A 21,000-nucleotide genomic window follows, 5' to 3' on the forward strand; every position below is an offset into this window, starting at 1 on the left:
AAAGACCAGTGACTTTCCTACAATATATATATATATATACAGTACATATATTCTGTTGTTTAAGCAAAGGAGCTCTTACCATGAGTAAAATTGATCAGCCCAGGACCATCAATTGTTCCAGCAGCAAAGCTATAGCCAAGGGCAGGTTTACAGGTTGTTGCCTTCAGAAGGTATAAAACATAAATTAGATTTGATACTACTGTTGGTCAATTTGCTATATTAACAGAGCACAGACATATATTAAAGCACTTTACAGTCCAACGTTTTGTTTTTTTATAGATTGTGATATTTGTATTTTTTGTGTTAATTCCCATCATTTGCCGATATTGAAACATTGTTTTATAGAAACACAATACAAATATAGTAGAAATGTGCATACCATTTAAACAAGACAACATGGTAATTCTTGGTTAGTGTTAGATATCATGTTCACATAAATACTCACTTTATGGGTGTCATTAAGTTTTACACTGACATTACTCATGTCCACCCACTGGTGAGCAGAACTCACAGTGCCTTCGATCAACTTGGATGCTTCATCATACAATTCCTATATAAAAATAGGAAGACATGCGACTTGTAAGTTAGCAGCAAAGAACAGTTTTCAAAATGTGTATTATCCAAACTTAGTTCAGCTTTCTATCAAAGAGAGTCGATTTGCCATGCAATGTGACTATTTCATAGCACTATTGTGGCAGCTGATTAGCGTATGGAGTAATCCTGACCAGGAAGGTGTATCAGCAGCTACAAAATGAGACACAACGGCAGATCCTTTAATGACTTTGTCTATGCTGAACCTTTTGCAATCTTCTTCAAAATACAGCTAGCTAACGTATGTAGCTCACACCTTAGGAAAGCTCTGACCCCTTTTCTTAACAGGCATTAGGTCACCCAGAGATTTTCAACATATTGGAAGCAAAAACAAATGATGTACTGTGTTTGACAGAAATAAGTAAAGAAGAGAAAGCAAAACATATTGTCAAGGTGATACCATTGAGTGGCTAACTGAAACCAATCCACCTTTTTATTGTTTTATTTTATTTATTATTATTTTTTACTTTTGTATTGAATTAATTATTTTTTTATCAATATTTTGTTTTTAACTAAACTTTATTGCTATCACATAGGAGATAACAAGCCTCTGTGTGATAGCATTTGGAGGGGACAGGTTCTCTTTATTGAACCTGTCACTTCCAATAGAGGAGTTCTAGCACAGCACTGTGCTGGAACTCCTTTGACACCTGAGAGGGGAAGGCTGCAAGTGCAGCTCTCCCCTCTCACTGTTTACACGGAGCAGAGCGGAGAATGGACGTTCTCCGCTCTGCTCCCCTCTCTCCTTCCTGAAGATCTCCGGAGAGAGGCTGCCAGTGAGGAGAGAGGTACACAGCAGGGGTGGGGGGGGAGGACAGACCGGCAGGCTGCATACAAGTTGTCTCTGTGACATCGCCGAGATAATTTGTAAACCAACGAGCGGCTTCCCCGCTCTACATTTGGCCCTGCTTGCCCAAAGCAGGGCTAAATGTAGAAAACAACTACCCGCCCATAACTGAATGTCCTGGGCGTCGGGAGATTCCACACCCCTGCTGCCCCTCTAACAGTATAGATAAAGAGAACACTATAGATACAGAGAACACAATGAGGGGAATTGATCAAAACTGGAGCAGACAAAATCTGTAGCAGATTTGCACTGCAGCCAATCAGCTTCTCTGTCTCATTTTCAAATCATACCTGAGCAAACTGAAGAGAGATGCTGATTGGTTGCCATGTGTAACTGCTCCAGATTCTCTCTGCCCCAGTTTTGCTAAATTCCCCCAATATGTACAGATAATGCAATATATAGGGAGAACGGTATAGATAAAGAGAACACAATATATACAGATAATACTATAAATACAGAGAACCTTATAGTTACAGAGAACAACGTAAATAAAGAGAATGCTATAGACACAGAGAACACTGTCGATACAGGGAACATCATATCTTTAGCTCTATTTTTAGATCTTTTGCTGCAATCACTAACCTACCTTCGCTCTTAAAAATATGGTTTCCCCTATTATTCTTGTACTCTCAAACACATTATCTCCAGGCCCAGTGGCTACGCAGATCGTGACCTATAATGTTGATGATAAAAAATGTATTTTTAGAAAAATAATTTCATAGTCTGAATTTGAGACAGCTATATTTCTGTTATATTTTATGCAGTTACCATATTGCTGATAATTGCTGAAAAGTTACAGCACATCTTTTAAATTGTCATTCAAAAAGCGTTTGGCAAAAGCAGATAATCCTGGAAATAATAAAGCATTAAGTTATTAATAAAGTTATTTTATGACCACTAACACCTCTGAGTTTTAGTGCAGTTACAAAGAAAAACAGCTCTCTGCTTCTTTGCTGCAGTTCCTAGCAAAACACACCCTTCATGGAGGTAAATGGTAACTCCTTTAAACCTGTGTAAAATACACCTACCATTAGTCTTAAGGCATCATGTCTAGCACACCAATGTGTGAAACAACCCTGATGCACCCGTAAAACCAAACATTAGTAAATTCTTATCAAATGCATAAGCTGTTAGGGGAGCCAGAAGCTATAAGGATGATAACAGTACTTGTAGCCATTATATGAAGGCCAGTGTCATAATGTGCCTCCAGAGATCTGTTGTGACTGGAAATGCTACTTTTGCATTTCTGAGTCTGAGACAATCCCCCAGTTAATACTTTAATCCAGTCTGAAGCAGCAAACAAAAGGACTTTGCCAAAGTGGCCGCATAACAGTAGATCTGCCTACTGGGGCTACAGAAGGACAATTTTACACAAGTAATAGCCCTTCACTTTCAATCTAAATCTTTCTGGCTGAGAAAAGTGTTTGCTGGAATTGTTAGCATCCAGCAATTTTATTAAAAAGTTAGTATCTCACATACACTCAAGAAAAATAAAACTTCATATCCAGGCTGTGTCCAGGAATATAGTTGTTTTTGCTGTGTATCCACCAGGGCGCATATACCTCGTTTACAGCTCTAGTGAACACTGAAACAGGAAATAAAAAGGAGTCTCCCAGTGGAAAAAGTGGCAGCAGTAAAACTTTCCTTATAGTAAAAAATATATATATCAAGGTTATGGTGTGTGTGTGTGTGTGTGTGTGTGTTTGTGTGTGTTTGTGAAAAAAAAGTAAGAAAAGTGTGTCTTACTGCACTCCTTACCGGATCTCCTAGGAGATGATGTCTGTAATCGGGTGCTTGAAGCGACCACGGAGGCACCGTGTAACCAAGCAATAATCCCAAAAGATGTCACCAGCACTCCAAAAGTAGAATCAAAAACTTTTAATGACAACGGTCATTCAAAATGCAAGTACTTTCGGGGCCACGTAGGGTCCCCGTCATCAGGCTCAGAATCGTGTGTGTGTTTGTGGTCACCACCACTGGGACAGTAGGTGAAGAAAATACTCCCCTGTGGTAACAAACAGCCATAAAAACGTGACATACACTATATTGCCAAAAGTATTGGGATGCCTGCCTTTACATGCACATGAACTTTAATGGCATCACAGTCTTAGTCCGAAGAAGCATGATTCGTCACTCCAGAGAACTCTTCTCCACTTCTCTAGAGTCCAGTGGTGGCGTGCTTTACATACCTGCATCCGACGCTTTGCATTGCACTTAGTGATGTAAGGCTTGGATGCAGCTGCTTGGCCATGGAAACCCATTCCATGAAGCTCTCGACGCACTGTAGTTGTACCACTCTGAAGGCCACACAAAGTTTGGAGGTCTGTAGCTATTGACTCTGCAGACAGTTGACAACTTCTGCGCACTGTGCGCTTCAGCATGCGCTGACCCCACTCTGTGATTTTACATGCCCTACCACTTCATGGCTGAGTTTCTGTTGTTCCCAGTTGCTTCCACTTTGTTATAATACCACTAACAGTTGACCCTGGAATATTTAGTAGCAAGGAAATTTCACGGAATACCTAAATCCAATGATTTGGAGGGGTGTCCCAATACTTTTGGCAATATAGTATAGGTTCTAACCCTTCCCCACTCTATGCAAAACACAAAAAACGTTTGGTTGGCATTTTTCTTTAGAGAGAATAGATAACTTTTATTGTCTGCTCTGTATTTGAATCAGCTCCGCTGCTATCATCATGACAGTGATTTGCTAACCACATCCTGCCAAGCAGTTCCCGGTTTTGTGCAATTTCATAAAAGCTGCATGTTTTCATATTACAGTTTTCAAGAAAAAGGTAAATATACATCTTTTCCATTACTGTGTCTATGTGAGGGAAACACTAGCTTTGAGTTTACAAAACAATCAATTCTCAAAATGTGCCCTGTATTCAAATGACTGAAGAACCACCATGTTGCTTGAACACAGCTAAGGTTTTTGCTGCAACAAGATTATAAATGAGGCTGGGAGTTTGCTCCTGCAGTGCAGGGGGTGCATTCCCAACGTTCACCCCCTTCTGCCACCTAGGTGGAACAGGAAAGGTCCCCCACACTAGTAGTTTTTTCGGCAGGCTTGGAAGAGGCTGCACCCAGCATTACAGGTATGACATTTCTTTTGCTAAAGATGAGCAGTGTTTTTTTTAATATACTGGGGATGCATGGGCAATTTTATTGGAAGGGTAAACTAACCCTTTAAAAAACACTTTTTATCATGTTTGTCTTTAACCTTTTACTGTTCACAATCCACTAAAAGTACAGCAAACTTGAAGAATATCCCAAGCATCCAGTTTGGTGAGTAATGCTACACTTCTTCATGGTCCATTAAACCCTGCCCCTAAGCTCAATATTTTTCATAGATCACATCCAGTTTCTCCAAATCTAACCCATTTCAGGGCCTTGAACATCAAGACAATAACATGAATGAGAGATTTGCAGGGTCCTAGAAGAGGGAAAAGAAAATATACAGTCTTACTCACCCCACCTCCTGCACAAGTACTAGTAGGGTTTTCGCATGAAAGACCTGTATCTGTACAATGAGGACCCTTGGTATTTGGAGTCACGTCCCCAAGGTTTGATGATGCAAACGCTGCTACAAAAGATCCCTGAAAATTAAAATAAAAAACTCAAAAAACAATATACTCTTTGTCTTGTCTAAGGCACTATTTCTTGCCACATGTTCTGTCACAGTACCAATTTCTCACTCTAACAGAAAAGTTTATCTTTTACATGCCAATACCTCATTGGACAGTTTCTTACATTATAGGTTTTCTTAAACGAACTGTCTCTCACAAGACACACAGTAACAAACAAGAATTCCAGAACAGGGCACATTCACACATCACAGCCTCTGACACAACAGGATTGTCTCTCACAGAAGAGTCTCTTTCTTACAGGCAGTCTTTGACATAATTCTGTCTATAGCATGGTAATCTCTTACAAGAAACCCTTATAAGAGATTACCATGCTGATGACCACCCCCTCCCCAATAATGGGCACCCAACATCATCAATAGCCTGATGAGTACTTGGAACCCTGACAAACACAAACATGCCTGTCAGGATGCCAGAGCCAGAGTTGGAGCCAGAATTCTTTCACGGCAGTTTGCGCATGCGCATAGTGCAGCTCATAGAGTTGCATCACGTGCAGCGTCTCTGCGTAAACGTGCGCGTTGTGCGCTTGTTCGGGCGCGCGACGACCTGTTGTTTGAGTTTTTGGCACCCTCTGGGCTATATAAGGCTATGGCTAGCAAACCTCCTTTGCTGTCAGATTGTCAGCTTCCTTGTGTCCCTGTATCCTGTTCCTGAATTGCTTCTGTTTCTAACCAGGCTTGGCTTGACTCTTCTGCTTCTCTCCAGTAATTGACCCTTGGCTTGTTTTTGACGATTCTCCTGCTTTCCCCCTGAACTGCGTTGCCTGCACGTTGATGACCTCGGCCTGTCCTGACTACTCTGCAATCCTTGCCTGCTGGACTTACAACTCTCTCTGTTACTTCTGCTCATTGGTTGCTGCTACTACTGGCACTCCTGCCCCTCTGTGCCCCGGTGCCCCTGTACCCATCCAGGTGCCACAGGACCAGAAAAGTGAGAGAGGCCACCCTCAAAACCTCAGACTCTCCTAAGGTATGTGACAATGCCAATAATTATCAAAAACTCTTCTACAATGTTAAGTATTATAATATCTAACCTGCACCTCTTCAGATTTCCTGCCTGCTAATGAGAACCTGCAACCTACCTCACGCACCAGCAAATTCCTTTACATCATTGTCACAGTTCATTCCCTAGTTTTTGACACTTTTTGTCACATGAATTAAAAACCATTTATAAATGGTACAGTAATACTCTGTACTTTTAATTCATGTAGTTCATGCACCAAAACACTTTTTTTTAAACATGTACATTCACTTTATTGTTATTTTTTTTATTCGTTTGCTACCACTAATAATATCTTAAGCATCACTTCTAGAACAAAATAGTGTTGGTATCATACATTAATATTACCAGCTTCATTATGAAAACATCATTCAAAAATACAATAATTTTTTCTTTCACTCCTGCAGAAGTAAGTAGCAGAATATACAGTACACACAAGAATATACATTTATTATTTCTCTACAATGTCATTGTTCTGTCAATCAGTCTTACAGTTATCTATTTGCCATTCAGTACAACACCAACCTCTCCAGGCAGAGACCCTTTATTCTTTTCCAGTTCAAACAGGTAAGACGCATAGCCCATGTTGTCACTGCTGATCAAGTGGTTACTGTTGGGCATACTAACTGCATGCACAGCAAACCAGCTGAAAGCAACAAGGGACATTTATGAGTTATTGAGATCCATGTGCAGTGTCTTCTGGTGAAATACAGGTAAGTTTTAGTGATTTAAATCACATGAAGAAGACGTTGTGCTAAGAAAGACTTGATAATTAGGTTGGTAGTATTTACTTTAATTACTGCTCTGAATTTGTAAGTAAAACATGACCCAGGGCAACTATTTAACAGTGTCACAGGCATATGTTGGTCGTATGCAATCAACCCTTATGTCAGTAATGAGAAAGGTGGCATTTGTGTTATGCAGGAGCAATAAAAGCATAATTTCCCTTTTTCTGGGGAAGCATGCCAGTGGTGACTTTCCAGCATGATGGAAAAATCTGCAACCAGCCCTTAAAACCTTCATTTCCTATAATTATTCCTTTGCTATCAGTTATTTGGTGATACACTATTCATTATTGCCAAACTAAGTGCTTGCAGAATATCAAACTTTGCACAGCATATAACATACATATATATTATATACACTGATCAGCCATAACATTATGAATACCCGCCTAATATTTATTAGGTCCCATTTGTGCCACCAAAGCAGCCCTGACCTGTAAAGGTATGGACTCCACTAGGCCTCTAAAGGTATGCTGTGGTATCTAACACGCATGGATTGGACATGTTTTTCAAGCACATCCCACAGGTCCTCAATTGGATTGAGATCTGGAGAATTTGGAGGCCAAGTCAATACCTCAAACTCAGTGTTGTGTTCCTGCAACCATTCTTGAACCATTTTTGCAGTGTGACAGGGCACCAAATGCTGCTGAAAGAGGCCACTGCCATTAGGGAATACTGTTTCCATGAAGGGGTGTACTTGGTCAGCAACAATGTTTAGGTTACAGGTTTTTGCATAGTTGCATACACTGAGGGTTAACCAAAATGCATAGAAGCAATTTACCTGATGAGCCCAACATCCTTTCCAGTCATGTCTACCATCTTTAATATAACCATGTCTTTGTCTGTGTTCACTGGGTACCTGTGTGCAAAAAACATATTAACTAATTTTATTTACTGTAAGGAAAACATTGACCTATAAGTCAACACTAGAAATATTGTTTTTTACATTTCACTAAATAGTATGACAATAATCTGAAGAACAGTGCTAAGCATAATACAAATGCGATGTTAGTTAGGTTGACCATATATATATGATGACAGTAATTGTTTTCCTCCATCTAACAAGTGACCACACCCCAGTTTTATGAAGGTTTTAATTAAACGAATGTTATTGAGCCTGATCTAGGAGCTTTTGGAATATTTCCATCACATGTGGAGCACCAACCCCGTTAAATCACAAGTGATTCTGTGCATATTAATCAATTAGGACTGCAGTTAGTTTAGAATAAGACCTTGTATGAGAATTCCAGGTCCTTATGTGAATAAGGCTTTTTGCTGTAGAAGTAAAATGTTAACTGCACTGGAGGTTCTTACAACATCTGCTCTAAAAGCCAGTGAAAGGGGAAAAAAAGTCAAGGGGGAGTCAAGTTGTTTCACTGGGAAGTTTACATAATGATTTAATTATAGGTATTAAAATAGTTCATGGGAAATATATTGATATAAGGATTCCTTTGTAGATAAAAGGCTTTGTGGATAAAAGTGAGTACATATCAGTGAACCCTTTGTGCTCCTCAAAATTGTTGTGGCAGTGGCTTACTCCTGCCCAAAGGGAATAAAGGTAATTTATCACTGCCAAGAGTAAAAGAAGGGACAGGACTTGGGATAACAATTTAGTGCACTATGAAATTATACAATATTAAGGGAGGGGTCTTATCTTTATGCAGTGAAGCCTACCTGTCTATGAAATTCTGAAATGTTACCATGGGCCCAAGAGGCAATCAAATCAGTGGCAGAAAATTGTCTTTAATATAGGCTTTATAAATAGTTAAGTGAACAAGAAATTATGAGTACAAACCAGTTAAAAGGGTAACTGAATTAAAGGTTTCAGAGCAATAGGGGAATTTGTGGTGATGTGCCATTTAGCAAGATTTCATCAGCAAAAAAGTAATCTGCTTTGTCATCTGATTTGTAGGGCTAGGGGTCTAGTGACAAAATATAAGGATGGTATCGGGCATCTGTGCCATGTTCTATCAACGATAGAAGAGACAAAACTGATAATTTAACTTAGCTTCAGGTTGTGCATGCAGAGCTTTTAACCAAGGAAGAAAGTTAAGTCCCTAAACCCCAAATTCAAAAGAAATAAAAAGTATTGAGCCACAACAATGTGACACAAGGCTTATGTATCTTAAAAGACAGGACCACCATTTCAAAGGTGTTTGACCAAAGTATTTGAATATTTGTGTGATGTCACCAGAATTTAATGAATCAGGAAATGAACAAAAAAATCTCATCAGAACATTCGATAATACCATCAGGGAATTTTTTGTCACTATTGATGATTTTACCTCATTAAAAATTACAAAAATGAACGTATGTTCGGAAAACAATTTTTCAAATTCTACTGGTGTAGTCAACTTAAGTAGTCAAAAATGTGCTTAACCCTAAACTCTACTTAGCATAAAACAGTGCTTTGCCCAAGCACAACAGGGGAACAAGTTTACCTTAAAGGGTCAGGTTTTTTTGCATATATCTACTGCTAGCATGCAGTAGATATATGCAAAAACTAAAAAAAAAACCTTTGAAAGAGGTTTAAACTTACCTGTGTCTTCGCCGCGCGCTCCCGTGCGAACATCTGAAAATTTTGCGGGCGGCCGCAGAGGATCTTGGGGCGGGCAAATGCGCAGTTCAGATGTTCAGCCGGGAGATGAGGAGGGACACAAGGTAAGTATATGGAGCAGTGTGCACCCGCACAGACACCGTGGGACATGAGCGAAGAGGAGGACAGAGGAGTCAGCGCTGGATTGGAAACCCGCAGCAGCGCTGGAGGGACAGCTAAAAACCACAGTAAGAAGAAGATTGGATTAAGAGGCATCATTTAAGGTAAGTCCTTACAATAACATTGGGGGAGGGGGGAAAATCCTTTAATGTCACTTTAACCATCTCCTAGCTCCTCAGTAGTATATACTCACCTATCCTTTGCTCCCCTGCAGTTCCATGTGACAGTACTTGGCCTGCCACCAATCACCAGTGCTGCCACAAGCAAAGAGTCTATAGTCCCATGTAAACTATGATTTTAACCACTCATTTCTTACATAGGGTGGCATTTCCTGCACCTTGCAGCTGTTCATTGCAGTAAAGGAAAAAAATAAAGGTGAGTATGTGCTGCTGGGGTGGAGGATAATTGAACTTATTACTTTGCCCTGCATGGTCAAAGCACAGATTCACTTTGAGATCTTGTCACCACAACAAATATGTTCGTATTTATTAATGTAATAGTGCTTTATTGGTAATTCCAATAACCCCCAGCCTTGGGCAACAATACCTAAAATCTGCAGAGTCATGGGCATGGGAAAATCAGAAGAGTCTGCCACTTCCAGGCGTGTGGGATTCTTCACTTTCTGACTGCCCCCTGCTGCTCTTCCTCCTGATTACTACATATTTCACCAACACAGCCTCTTCTCATTTTTCCTCTTTAACCTGGCTTGGAAGCTGACTTGGTTATTGCTCTTTAGCACATGATAAGGTAAGTTTATTTAAAATGTGCCCATTCAGTTACCTTTAAAAGCCCCAATACAAAACACTAGATACCGTCACAGCAGAAATGGTAGATCAGAGAATTATCTTTAGAAGAGAACAGCAGCAGATGGATGTTATGCCCCGTTATACAGTTCACAAACCATAATTCTCACTTAGGTAATTACATCCGAGTGCTTCTTCTATTTTCTTGTGAAAGTTAATTTACCATTTCATTGAGCCCCACACATTTAAAAGCTGTCAGCATTTCTGTTTGTCATGTCCAGTTCACAAAGAAGATTTTTTTTCTAGCTTAAGCATTAAGGTATTGTTTAAGAATGGTATGGTCAATCAATAGTTGTAACGTACTGAGGAAAAACGGATTTTATCAGAACAATTCTAGTCATCAACTAATTATTTTGGTTTGGATGGAGGGCACTGGGTGCCGGCTATTTATAAAATCTTATTACCCCATATCAAGCACTGCATGGCTCAGTTTCACATATACCCCAAAACACGGTGCAAAGGTATTGTGGTAACCTGACAGAACCTCCACGACACATATTGGCAGGAAAGTGTTCTGTACCAAATGGTCTAAAGCAAAAGAGCACTCAAAGAAGTATTCCTATCTCACTGCACTAAACCAAAATGAATGCTATCCCATAGAAAAGAGCACTTGGAAATACCCGTATTCAACTGACTAGATGTTTTTTACCGTGTCTGTTAGGGCCCAAAAGAATGTTTCATTGCAATACCATTTGAAACACTTATCTGCACTTCCCAGGCACAGAGGGTGGCATCTCTGTACATTTGTACAGTATTTTGTTACAAAACCAAATATTCCTATACGGGTGCCACACCACCCATTCTGCTTCTTATTATGCTGCATTTAGAGCATGAATTTAAAGGAAACTGGTACCAACAGAAATATATAGGCCGCCATTGCAAGTTTATAGTTATGAAATCACTGGTTGTCTTGATGGCATGCCAATAAAATCAATACTTTCTGAGGCACTGACTCAGAACAAACATGCAGATTAGAGATATAACTTTACTTGCATCATCCTTGTCTGGGTCAGCAATCGACGTAGCAGCCAGGCATTTGTTTAGAAGTATTTTAGCAATGGCAGCCCCCATGTTTTTCTCAGTGCAGAGTCCTTTAAAACGCAAAAGTGATACTACAGAGCTTTAATATGGGATGGACATTGTTGATAAAGCCTACCTAAATAATCTACTGTCCAACCAAACCATCTGGTATCTTTTCCAATTTGTTTGGTTATTGAAACATTACCTAATAGAGCAGACTTTTCTGTCTTCTACACACATATTATGTATAATAGCAATGTTATAGTAATTATTGCTAGGACAATTACAGAAATATATATGCAAAACAGTGAGAAGAAAAGCGAGGCTTTTAATGTTGAGGCACCACCACAACACGTCATTTCTTTATATCAAAACATACACTACTTTATTAAAATCCTAATTAAAAACAAACGCATTGTTCATGCAAATGTCCAAAATCATCAAAGTATTAGGCTTTATGTTTGTTGTCCCACAATATGATGGGATATAAGAATACAGTTTGTATCATTCAAATCCAGCACCACATACTCAAAAATTGCTATGATGATCCAACCCTCAAGGGGGGCAATATGTCTGGGAGTCCTATATAGTAGGGTTGCACAGATACCAAGTACAGTACTCGGCACAAGTACGAGTACATGTACCGATACTTTTGAGCTCCAAGACTACACTAGAGAAAAATTCAAAAGTTAGGAGGCCGCTGTCATTTGTAAGGAGCACACGGAGCTCCTGGGATTTGTACATCTCTGTTTTAATGTACGATTTTGTTTTTATAAATATAAATAAATTGATGCACAGATACCAGTTTTGCGAGTACGAGTACTGGTACTTGCCGAGTACTTACAAGTACGAGTACTGATACATTTTTGTTTATTGTCATGTGACAGTTTTTCTAAAACAATACAGAATAATGATTTCAGGAGAGTGGGTGAGCGCCAGAGCCAGGTCCCAGCTGCAACCACTGCAACCCTGGTAGTTCTCATGAAAATGCCAGTTATCGGCACTGGTACTCAAAAAGTATCTGTGCATCCCTACTATATAGAGATATTTTATTACAGAATATATGTGATGATTGATGAGAATCACTGAGTGGAAAAAACTATTATTTTATATCAGGGATATCATTATCAATAATTCTAAAATTGATAGCATAGCTACCTCCTCACCTGTTTCTCTCTGATTCTGGGTTGCGAAGATAGGAGGAGGGGCTTCTATTGATATGGCTAGCCTCCACGGGGCCTCTGTTCACATAGAGCTTTCCTCTTCTTAGATTTGTATGTGCTATGTCAATGCTCTAGGCACAGTGAGAAAACAAATGAAAACATTCAAATTAGGAAAGAGTTAAATTGCTTCTACTATATTTCATGGCCTTCAAAAATAATCTCTATTCAGTGACTGCCACAACAAGTATTTTATTATACCTATATACTCAACAAATCAAGTACCTGTGTTCAAAATGGCTGCCATAAATGTGGGCACAAAAAAAATGGCTGAACTGGGTTTGCCACAAGTAAAATCAGAAAGGGTAGATATAACTTGCTAACAATAAATGTAAAGTGAAGCTAAAGTTAACAGTCCTTGGATGGACAAAGAGTGTTGCTTAATTAGACGAAAAGAAAATAACTTTTCCTTGATTTTTCTTTTAGCCAAAGTCATAGGGCTAAGTACCTAGGTCCTCACACATGTGGCCAGGACTTAAAGGAGTCTAGATCAGCATTTTCTCCTAGAATGTAAGAAAGTATATTAGCTCTTTTATTAGGCCAATTGTAAACAAAGCAATTTGTCTTGACTTTGCCTTGGGACTGCGTTGTAAAAGGTTTCTAGTGCAGCCCCAAAGCATCTGGAGTAAATAGCCCCTTAATCTTCCATTATTCATCCAAGCAAAACTGTTCACATATTTTGAGGTAATAAGGAGTAAACATAGCTAGGCAAGGACATAGAAGGTAATTTATTAAAACTGGAGCAGACAAAATCTTGAGCAGCTGTGCATGGCAACCAATAAGCTTCTCTATTTCATTTGCAAATCTTAACTAAACAAACTTTTAGTGTGCTCCAGATTCTGTCTGCTCCAGTTTTGATATATTCCCTTCATAGTGTTTTTAGAGTTTTCTGGAGACATCCTCTGCCCTATTGATGATTGCTGGGTGAGTCTGTGAGGACGGTGCTATATGCAGCATACTCTCCTGACTTGAAGGCAGGAAGAGAGAGATAAGAGGGCTGTTCACAGATGTCAGGTGTTCACAGTGTGGCATGTTGCAGAGGTTTCAGGGAGCTGTTATCTTTTCTTCTGTGGCAAAGCCTATCTATAGCATCATGTCAGTCCCTTTCTTAGCAATTGGCCCCTGAGGCTTCAGTGGGCTCTCCTGGGCCCCTTAAAGCTAATCTCCAGCACAAACAAATATTGTCTAAATACAATTGTTCCTTGTTTCCTTCCCACATCGGTTTCCTTCCCACATCGGTTTCCAACCGGGAGTCCGAGCAAGGATTGCAACAGCACACCGACCCTGTGATGCCCTCCAACCCATACGGCGAGACCCCACAACCCCAGCAGAAGTATACACGACCCTTGTGCCCTCTCTTTCCATCACACGTAAGTGCCAATACCTCGATAATTTTTTGTCCCTGATCATTTCCCATCCATACACCCTGTGCCAGTCAGTTGCGCTCCTTCCTTTTTTTCCTTTTCTGTTCTACTTCATACAGTTAAACACCCCGTTCTAAAAACATTAGGAGCCGCACACCGGCCACAACACAACACACCACCCTAGGAGTGCGCTAACAAATGATTTTTCTGTTTCAACTTGCTAAATACAAGACGCATATGTAATGTTACTTAAATCTTGTGAATGCAGAGGACTTTCGGAGGGTAGCAAAGTTTAGTCCACATTGTACGCATATCAAAAGACATTGTGCTTATTACATTATTGGTAACCGATGTCACCATGAGCTAAATTGAACTTAGTCACTGATACTGGTGGAAGAATAATGTTAATTGAATGTCACAGGTAATGCTGCCAGCAGTTAATCGCAAAACTAGTCTTATTATGACCACCCCATCAGTACTTCGTTGGGCCACGAGATAACTCCATGAGATGACTTCGCTGGGCTGCCTCGTGACTTCACGAGATGTTCAAAGGTGATGCGAGGAATCTGACACTGCACTGTTGCCCTTCTGTTGTCTTGTACCAGTCTTGCCACTCTCCGTTCTGCCCTAACATTGACTAGTCGCTGACGGCCACAATTTGCACGTTCAGACCCAGATTTTCGTCTGATAGTCCAGTCTTTAAACACATCAACAACTGCTGCTCTTGAACATTTAACAAATTCTGCTGTTTTGCTGATACTCGCTTCATGGCTCTGAGCGCCAACAATCATCCCACGTTCAAAGGCTGTTAAATCGCGTTGTTTACCCATATCTTCAGAAAAAAATAACTTCTACTGTCGTGGTAAACAACCTGCTTCCCTATTTATAATGGCCTGGCCCTCTAGCAACTTCAGCACGAAATTATAGCTAATTATAGCTAATTTGCCTACAAACGTCAGGTGGTCATAATAATCTGGCCACTCAGTGTATTTACCCACGCAGACACAACCACAACCATTTTTTTAAAGTGATATTAAAGTCAAAAACTTTTTAAGCGATTTTCAATCATGTGAAAATCACTTACAATGGATGCTGTGCCTTCATGTTTCAAAGTTTTAGTTTCCTGCAGAATTAGCTGGTCTCTTGAGCACTGGCCCTGATATCCTGTCTTAGGGTGTCTCCTTGCAGGGTACTATAGAGCCACCCTTGTGTGTGCTAGTAAGCTATATGTGTCTCCACAAACACACAGGCAAAGCTAGTCAAGCCACTCCCCTCCCCCCTGATCCCCTCTACTCCTTCTTTCTCCCTTCTCCAAGCTGGTAGGAGAGCTGCTGGAGACTGGGCTGTCTCTTATGTTCTTGTACTAGACCGGAAGTATAGGGAAGCCAAGCAGAGAGAGTTGGAGCCAGCTGTTTGGACACAAGATTATTGTAAGTGTTTAGGAAAACATGTAAATAAAAGCTGTGCAGGGCAAAATATATTTGTTTGCTCTAGATGTATTATTGAAAAAAGGCTGAGAGTTTAATACTACTATAACTACAGGCAGCATTGTCTATGACATTACATTTGAAATATTTTTGCACAGGAATCAGTGACTGATTTAACATCCAAGTTAAAACTAGTACATAGTGACCTTGAGGGCTAGTTCATACCAGAACTGCATACGTCTGCGTAGCTGCAATGCGTTTTGCCACATTTTTTCTGCGATTGTACTGCGATTTTATCGTAATTTTACCACAATTGATGCGTTTTTGGGTTGTTTTTTTTTACTTAAAATGGGATTTCAGGTGCATACCAGTACGTTTGCATGTGTTTTCGTTGTGATCCGATGCAGCTAAAACAAGGTAAGCAGTATTTTTTCTGACTGCATCGGAACGGACTGCACGGTCTGGTGTGAACAGAGCACCAGAAATCCCATAGGAAACCTTTGTGATGCATTTTGGATGCAGGTGCCAAAACTGAGGGGACTGCATCACAACTGCATCCGGTGTGAACTAGCCCTACGGGTTAGTTCACACCATTTGCAGTGCGTTTGGGTCCGTTTCTGTCCGGAACGCACTGCAGTGCAGTCCGGTCCGGTGTGGTGCGATCAAAATAGTGCACCGCACCAGACCGGACTGCATGCACAATGTGCCTTGCGATCCCGTGCGGGGCGATCGCATTGCCCCTCCAGCCCAGCAAAAAAGTGAGCCGGCCGCAATTCGATGCAGTGTGTTCCGGCCAGAAACGGACCGGAACACACTCTACATGGTGTGAACTAACCCAAACACTCTTACTGACTTTTTCATTTTGATTGTTTGTGCACATTTTCTGTGAGGGTATGAACTATATATGTTTTCTAGGTTATAAGAATATGTTACGTCCTATAACAAATAAAAAGTTTGATGATATGCAAATGGTTTGGATATAATAATTTTTTTTTTTAAACATACATGTCAGCACTTATATGAGGTGTGTTAATAAAATTGGGTTTCAGCTTATAATATCCTATCAGCTATTTCTTTTCTAGAAGCTAGCTAACACAGTCCACGAGAGGCTGTATCTCTCTTTAATATAAAAGAAATTCTGCCAGGTCAATGTTAACTGCTGTCATGAGAGGTGACTGGGAATATGCTACTCCAAGAGTAAATGGGGAGGCCATGAGAAGTAGAGACAAGGTAGGTAATATCCTATTACAGGAGTAGAAGTCAGAATTCAGAGAAGATAAAGGTCCTGGTGGGGTGCATCCACAGACTAAAGCATCACCATTTGTAGTGTAGTGTTGAAATAGCTACATTGTGTTTACTTTAATATTTGGTTCACATTCATCTACTAAACAAAGAAGATCATCACTTTTTGTTATGTATAAAAAACAAAATGTGAATTGGTGTTTACCATGAAATAGTCTAATCTTAAGAAAAAATCACATACAACATATCACCATACCTTAACAATACCATTGACAATGGCATTGGTGGCCTCTCTGTGAAATCCTCTACTTGTCACCATAAAGATTGTGTATTGGAAATAGCCAGATGGTCCTGAATGGGTGTGGGTGCCACTTAACACAACATTGTCTTGTCTGTATAGATCCCCATATTTGGCTTTCAGCTTGTCGATCACCTTTGAAGAAAAATATAATTGTAGAAATGTGTAAAGATTGTAAAAATTTGCTATATGGAGATTTTAAGAATTGGGGGTGAAAATGGAATACACTAGTGCTGCCCAAAGTAATCAATCACCCTTCCTTGTCACACAAAAAAATAAATTACAAATGAACTGGAAAATTTCTTCAGAAACATCATTTGTGAACTTACCTCCAGTCGAACTCTCTGAGACACCATTCCTATGTCTGCACTAACAAACACCACACGCTTCGAATTATCTGGCTGGGCTACAATGAAGGCTCGGCTGTACAGACGAGTGTGAAGTCCTCCTGCTATTTGGTCCCCACTAGCATAACCCATCTAGGGATCAAACAAAACGGGTTACTTACTTGAAGTCTATATGCAGGTAATATAAAACATTATTAGTTCCTTCAATATATATGTCATATATATCATTTGGACCTTTTGAAGTAAAATTATAGACAAAAATGTGGTAAAAGGATAACATATAGTATATGATTATTTACCTGGACATCCCATATGTAGTTCCATTGAAGTATGAGTAAATAAGTGAAGGTGCTGGCTAGAAAAGGGTCAGTACATACAGATGACAACATTATATATATATATAGGAAAAATAATATTGCTTTAATATAATGTATCTTTAATTTTAGGGGCTTATTGAGACTGCAGATGAAGGAGATAGACTTCTCATGTTGAGTATGGATATTTTCTCAAACAACAGTGCCCATTGTACTATCGTCAGCCTCTGTTGAAGAGGCAAAAGGTAAAGTTTTTTGTTAACAAACCATTAATGCTGTTAAGGAAATTGGGCACCCATGTGACCCTATGCACACCGTAAAAGTGCTAGGGCATTCAGGGATACCTGCATATGTGCTCACCTGTCATGTGCAGCACACTGGGAGCCCTGAAACCTAGTGAGCTCTTTGTTATGCAAATGTCAACCTGTGATTCAGACAGTTGTCCATCCCTTCCACCTCCCACACTTGCTCATTGACCAACTATAATAAGTGGCCTAATGAACACATGCAGGAGGGGAAAAGTCAGTTAAGATTTCCTTAAAATTAGCATTATGGGTTTTAGGGCTCTCGGGGTACTATCCAAGGAATGAGAGTGCTAATGCAGACACCTGTGGGTTCCTGCTATCAGTACTGCCCCTATAACATTTTTGAAACAAACCACTGGGTTACTAAGTCAGAATGTCACCCTAATATTGATTTAGATCTTATAAACTTTAAAACTAACTAGTTAATCAGGCTTCTATCACTGCTTTTAAGAGGGACTCCAGCCTCTGTCACATGATTTTGAGCTATGCAACTCAAATTGTGCTCTGCAACATGTGTGGTAGAGGCTTGACCGATAATGTAGTGCTTAACCTAAAGAAAGCTTTAGTCTTCAGTTTGACAGCAGGAATTTAGGAACCTTCACAAAACAAGCACAGCATCGAGCCCCACAGATATCTAGTGGGGCTGCTGAATGATGAATATCAGAATTAATTTTAACCACTTAGCTGGCTTTCAGGAATCTGGTCAAGGCCGGATTAAGATTATCACGGGCCTGGTACTGAGGATTTTGGTGGCATTTTTTTAAATGGCTACAGTCACCGGGGCCCTCTTCCTGCTGTCTGGGATGTCATTTGTAGTCTCTCTACAGCTTGGAGTTAGTGGTGGAGTGAAAGGGCACGGTTGCAGCTGTGGCCCTGGTAGATCTGCCACTGACTCCATGCTGTAGAGGGACTACAAATCTTAGCAATACATTATACAGCAATGCAGAATACGGCCAACTATAGAGGACTACAAACCCCAGTAATACATTACACAATACCATCAAGTATAGAGTACTACAAATAATAGCAATAAATTATACAGCAATGCAGAAAAATACCACTTACTATAGAGGACTACAAATCCCAGTAATGCATTACAGAGCATTGCAGAATACCACCAACTAATAAAGGACTACAAATCCCAGCAATACATTATAAAGCAATGCAGAATGGCACCAGCTATAGAGGACTACAAATCCCAGCAATACATTGCAATGCAATGCAGAATAATACCATCAGCTAGAGAGGTCTACAAATCCCAGCAATACATTGTAAAGCACTGCAGAATTATAATATTAGCTATAGAGGACTACAAATCCCAGCAATACTTAATACAGCAATGCAGAAAATTATGAAGTTACATACTCTGTGTTGCTCTGGGTTCACGGCCTGTTGTCTCCAGGATCTCGGGAAAGCTGTACAGGGTTTAAGAGGGGGCTGTGCAGGCTCTCAAGTGGATTTTCAGGCTCTTAGGTGGCCAATGAGGTTTCTCAAGCAGTCAGTGCAGGCTCCAGGCAGTCAGTGCGGGCCCCGGGGTGGTCAGTATGGGTTCTCAGGTGGTCAGTGTGGGCTCCAGGTGGTTAGTGTGGGCCCCAGATGGTCAGTGAGGGCCCCAGGTGGTCAGTGAGGGTCCCAAGTGCTCAGTGCAGGCTCCAATAAAAACAAACAAACAGACAGACTCTTCTTGGAGGAGCGCTACTACCTAACTTGGGGCGGCAGGGGGAGTAAATCTGGCCCTGCCCAGATCTTCACTTAAGGATGTGATGTCAGGTCCTTCTGTCTGGCAGATGAGAGGTGAGTGGCTAACACCGGGGGCTAACGGCCTGGCCAGCCGCGTATGTGAGCGGCTCCAATACTGCAGATATGTTCTAAGACCAGCTCAACATTTGACAACTTGAGTGTTTTAGCCATTCAGCCCAGCCCCCGGTGTTAGCCACTCACCTCTCATCTGCCAGACAGAAGGACCTGACCATCACATCCTGAAGTGAAGATCTGTGCAGAGTCTCCCACATCCCAACTGTAAGTTTACATTCTTTCCATTCTAGAAGATTGTTTCTATGCTCTCATTTGACACTAGCATTGCCCATAAAAGTTATTCCAGGTAGTAGCGCTCATCCAAGAAGAGTGTGTCTGTTTGTTTGTTTTTATTGGTGCACAGGGTCCCTCCCCCTGTTATGAGGAGTGTCGCACACCACCAGTAGTTAATCTCCAGAGTTGTGTCTGACCTACAGGAGTGCGCTCTAAACATTGTGCTTTCTATTGTCATCCCCTTGAGAGGTTCTCTTAGTAGCAGCACACTGTTGCTCCTGGACACAACATGGCCTTTCAACACAAAGATAGATTATTGGGACTAATTTTTTCTGACAGTAAACAGTACCCTAACACGTCCAAACTCCCAAGACTTCAAAAACCATGGGGAAACAATATAGAAAGACGGGATCATTACCCTCCACCACATTCTCCATCTTTTGAGCAGAACATGTGCAAACAATTTCTAGCGTTACAGACCCACATCATAGCAGAAAGTCAACACTGGTGGGATATAGCCTTCCTTGAGCGGTACCTCAAACTAGGTATTACTCCAAGAGGACTCCGGATCCAAAAAACTTGTGATTTTTTGGAGCAAGACCTTGCGTCCAACTGGCACCTCCTGGCAGAATTCTGCACCAAAAAGTGGATAGAATTGATCATCACCCAGAGGAAACGTAAATTAGAACACACATCGAAGTCGATACAGACTCTCCGCACCAACATCAAAAAATCCTTTAAGAACTCCTGTTTATTTGCCCCTTGGACAAATAACTTGGAATATAAAGTTAAAATACAGGAGTACAGCATTATTAGGTCGAAAGCCAGAAAATTACTGAGAGACATCACCGATTATAACCTAAACAGAATATTTTGTTGGAAACAGAACTCTCGTCACCATCTTCACCCAAATCCAATCTCTCTGCTTGCCATTCACCCAGTGCCTTCCACCAGAGTGGCCAATCTGGTATGGGATGATTTTTCCCTCAAATATCTACTTGGGCCACCCCAGTTTTCGGATACAAATAAGGCAACCAGTCCCAAAGT

General features: G+C 40.6%; 1 protein-coding gene across 1 annotated transcript in view; it reads right to left on the minus strand.

The window, feature by feature from the left end:
- Nucleotides 1-59: 59 nt before the first annotated feature.
- Nucleotides 60-21,000, minus strand: part of LOC108794024 (neutral ceramidase-like) — a 30,858-nt gene continuing 9,917 nt past the window's right edge. Inside the window, exons 4-12 of the mRNA XM_018564989.1 lie at nucleotides 17,289-17,438; nucleotides 16,918-17,094; nucleotides 12,575-12,702; nucleotides 7,651-7,728; nucleotides 6,610-6,730; nucleotides 4,912-5,037; nucleotides 2,025-2,111; nucleotides 446-550; nucleotides 60-161 (exon numbers count right to left, since the gene is read on the minus strand). Coding sequence (XP_018420491.1) covers nucleotides 60-161; nucleotides 446-550; nucleotides 2,025-2,111; nucleotides 4,912-5,037; nucleotides 6,610-6,730; nucleotides 7,651-7,728; nucleotides 12,575-12,702; nucleotides 16,918-17,094; nucleotides 17,289-17,438 — 1,074 coding nt within the window. The remainder of the gene's footprint in view (nucleotides 162-445; nucleotides 551-2,024; nucleotides 2,112-4,911; nucleotides 5,038-6,609; nucleotides 6,731-7,650; nucleotides 7,729-12,574; nucleotides 12,703-16,917; nucleotides 17,095-17,288; nucleotides 17,439-21,000) is intronic.

The sequence above is a fragment of the Nanorana parkeri genome, unplaced genomic scaffold, assembly GCF_000935625.1.
Source record: "Nanorana parkeri isolate BGI_ZX_2015 unplaced genomic scaffold, ASM93562v1 scaffold804, whole genome shotgun sequence".
NCBI lineage: Eukaryota > Metazoa > Chordata > Amphibia > Anura > Dicroglossidae > Nanorana > Nanorana parkeri.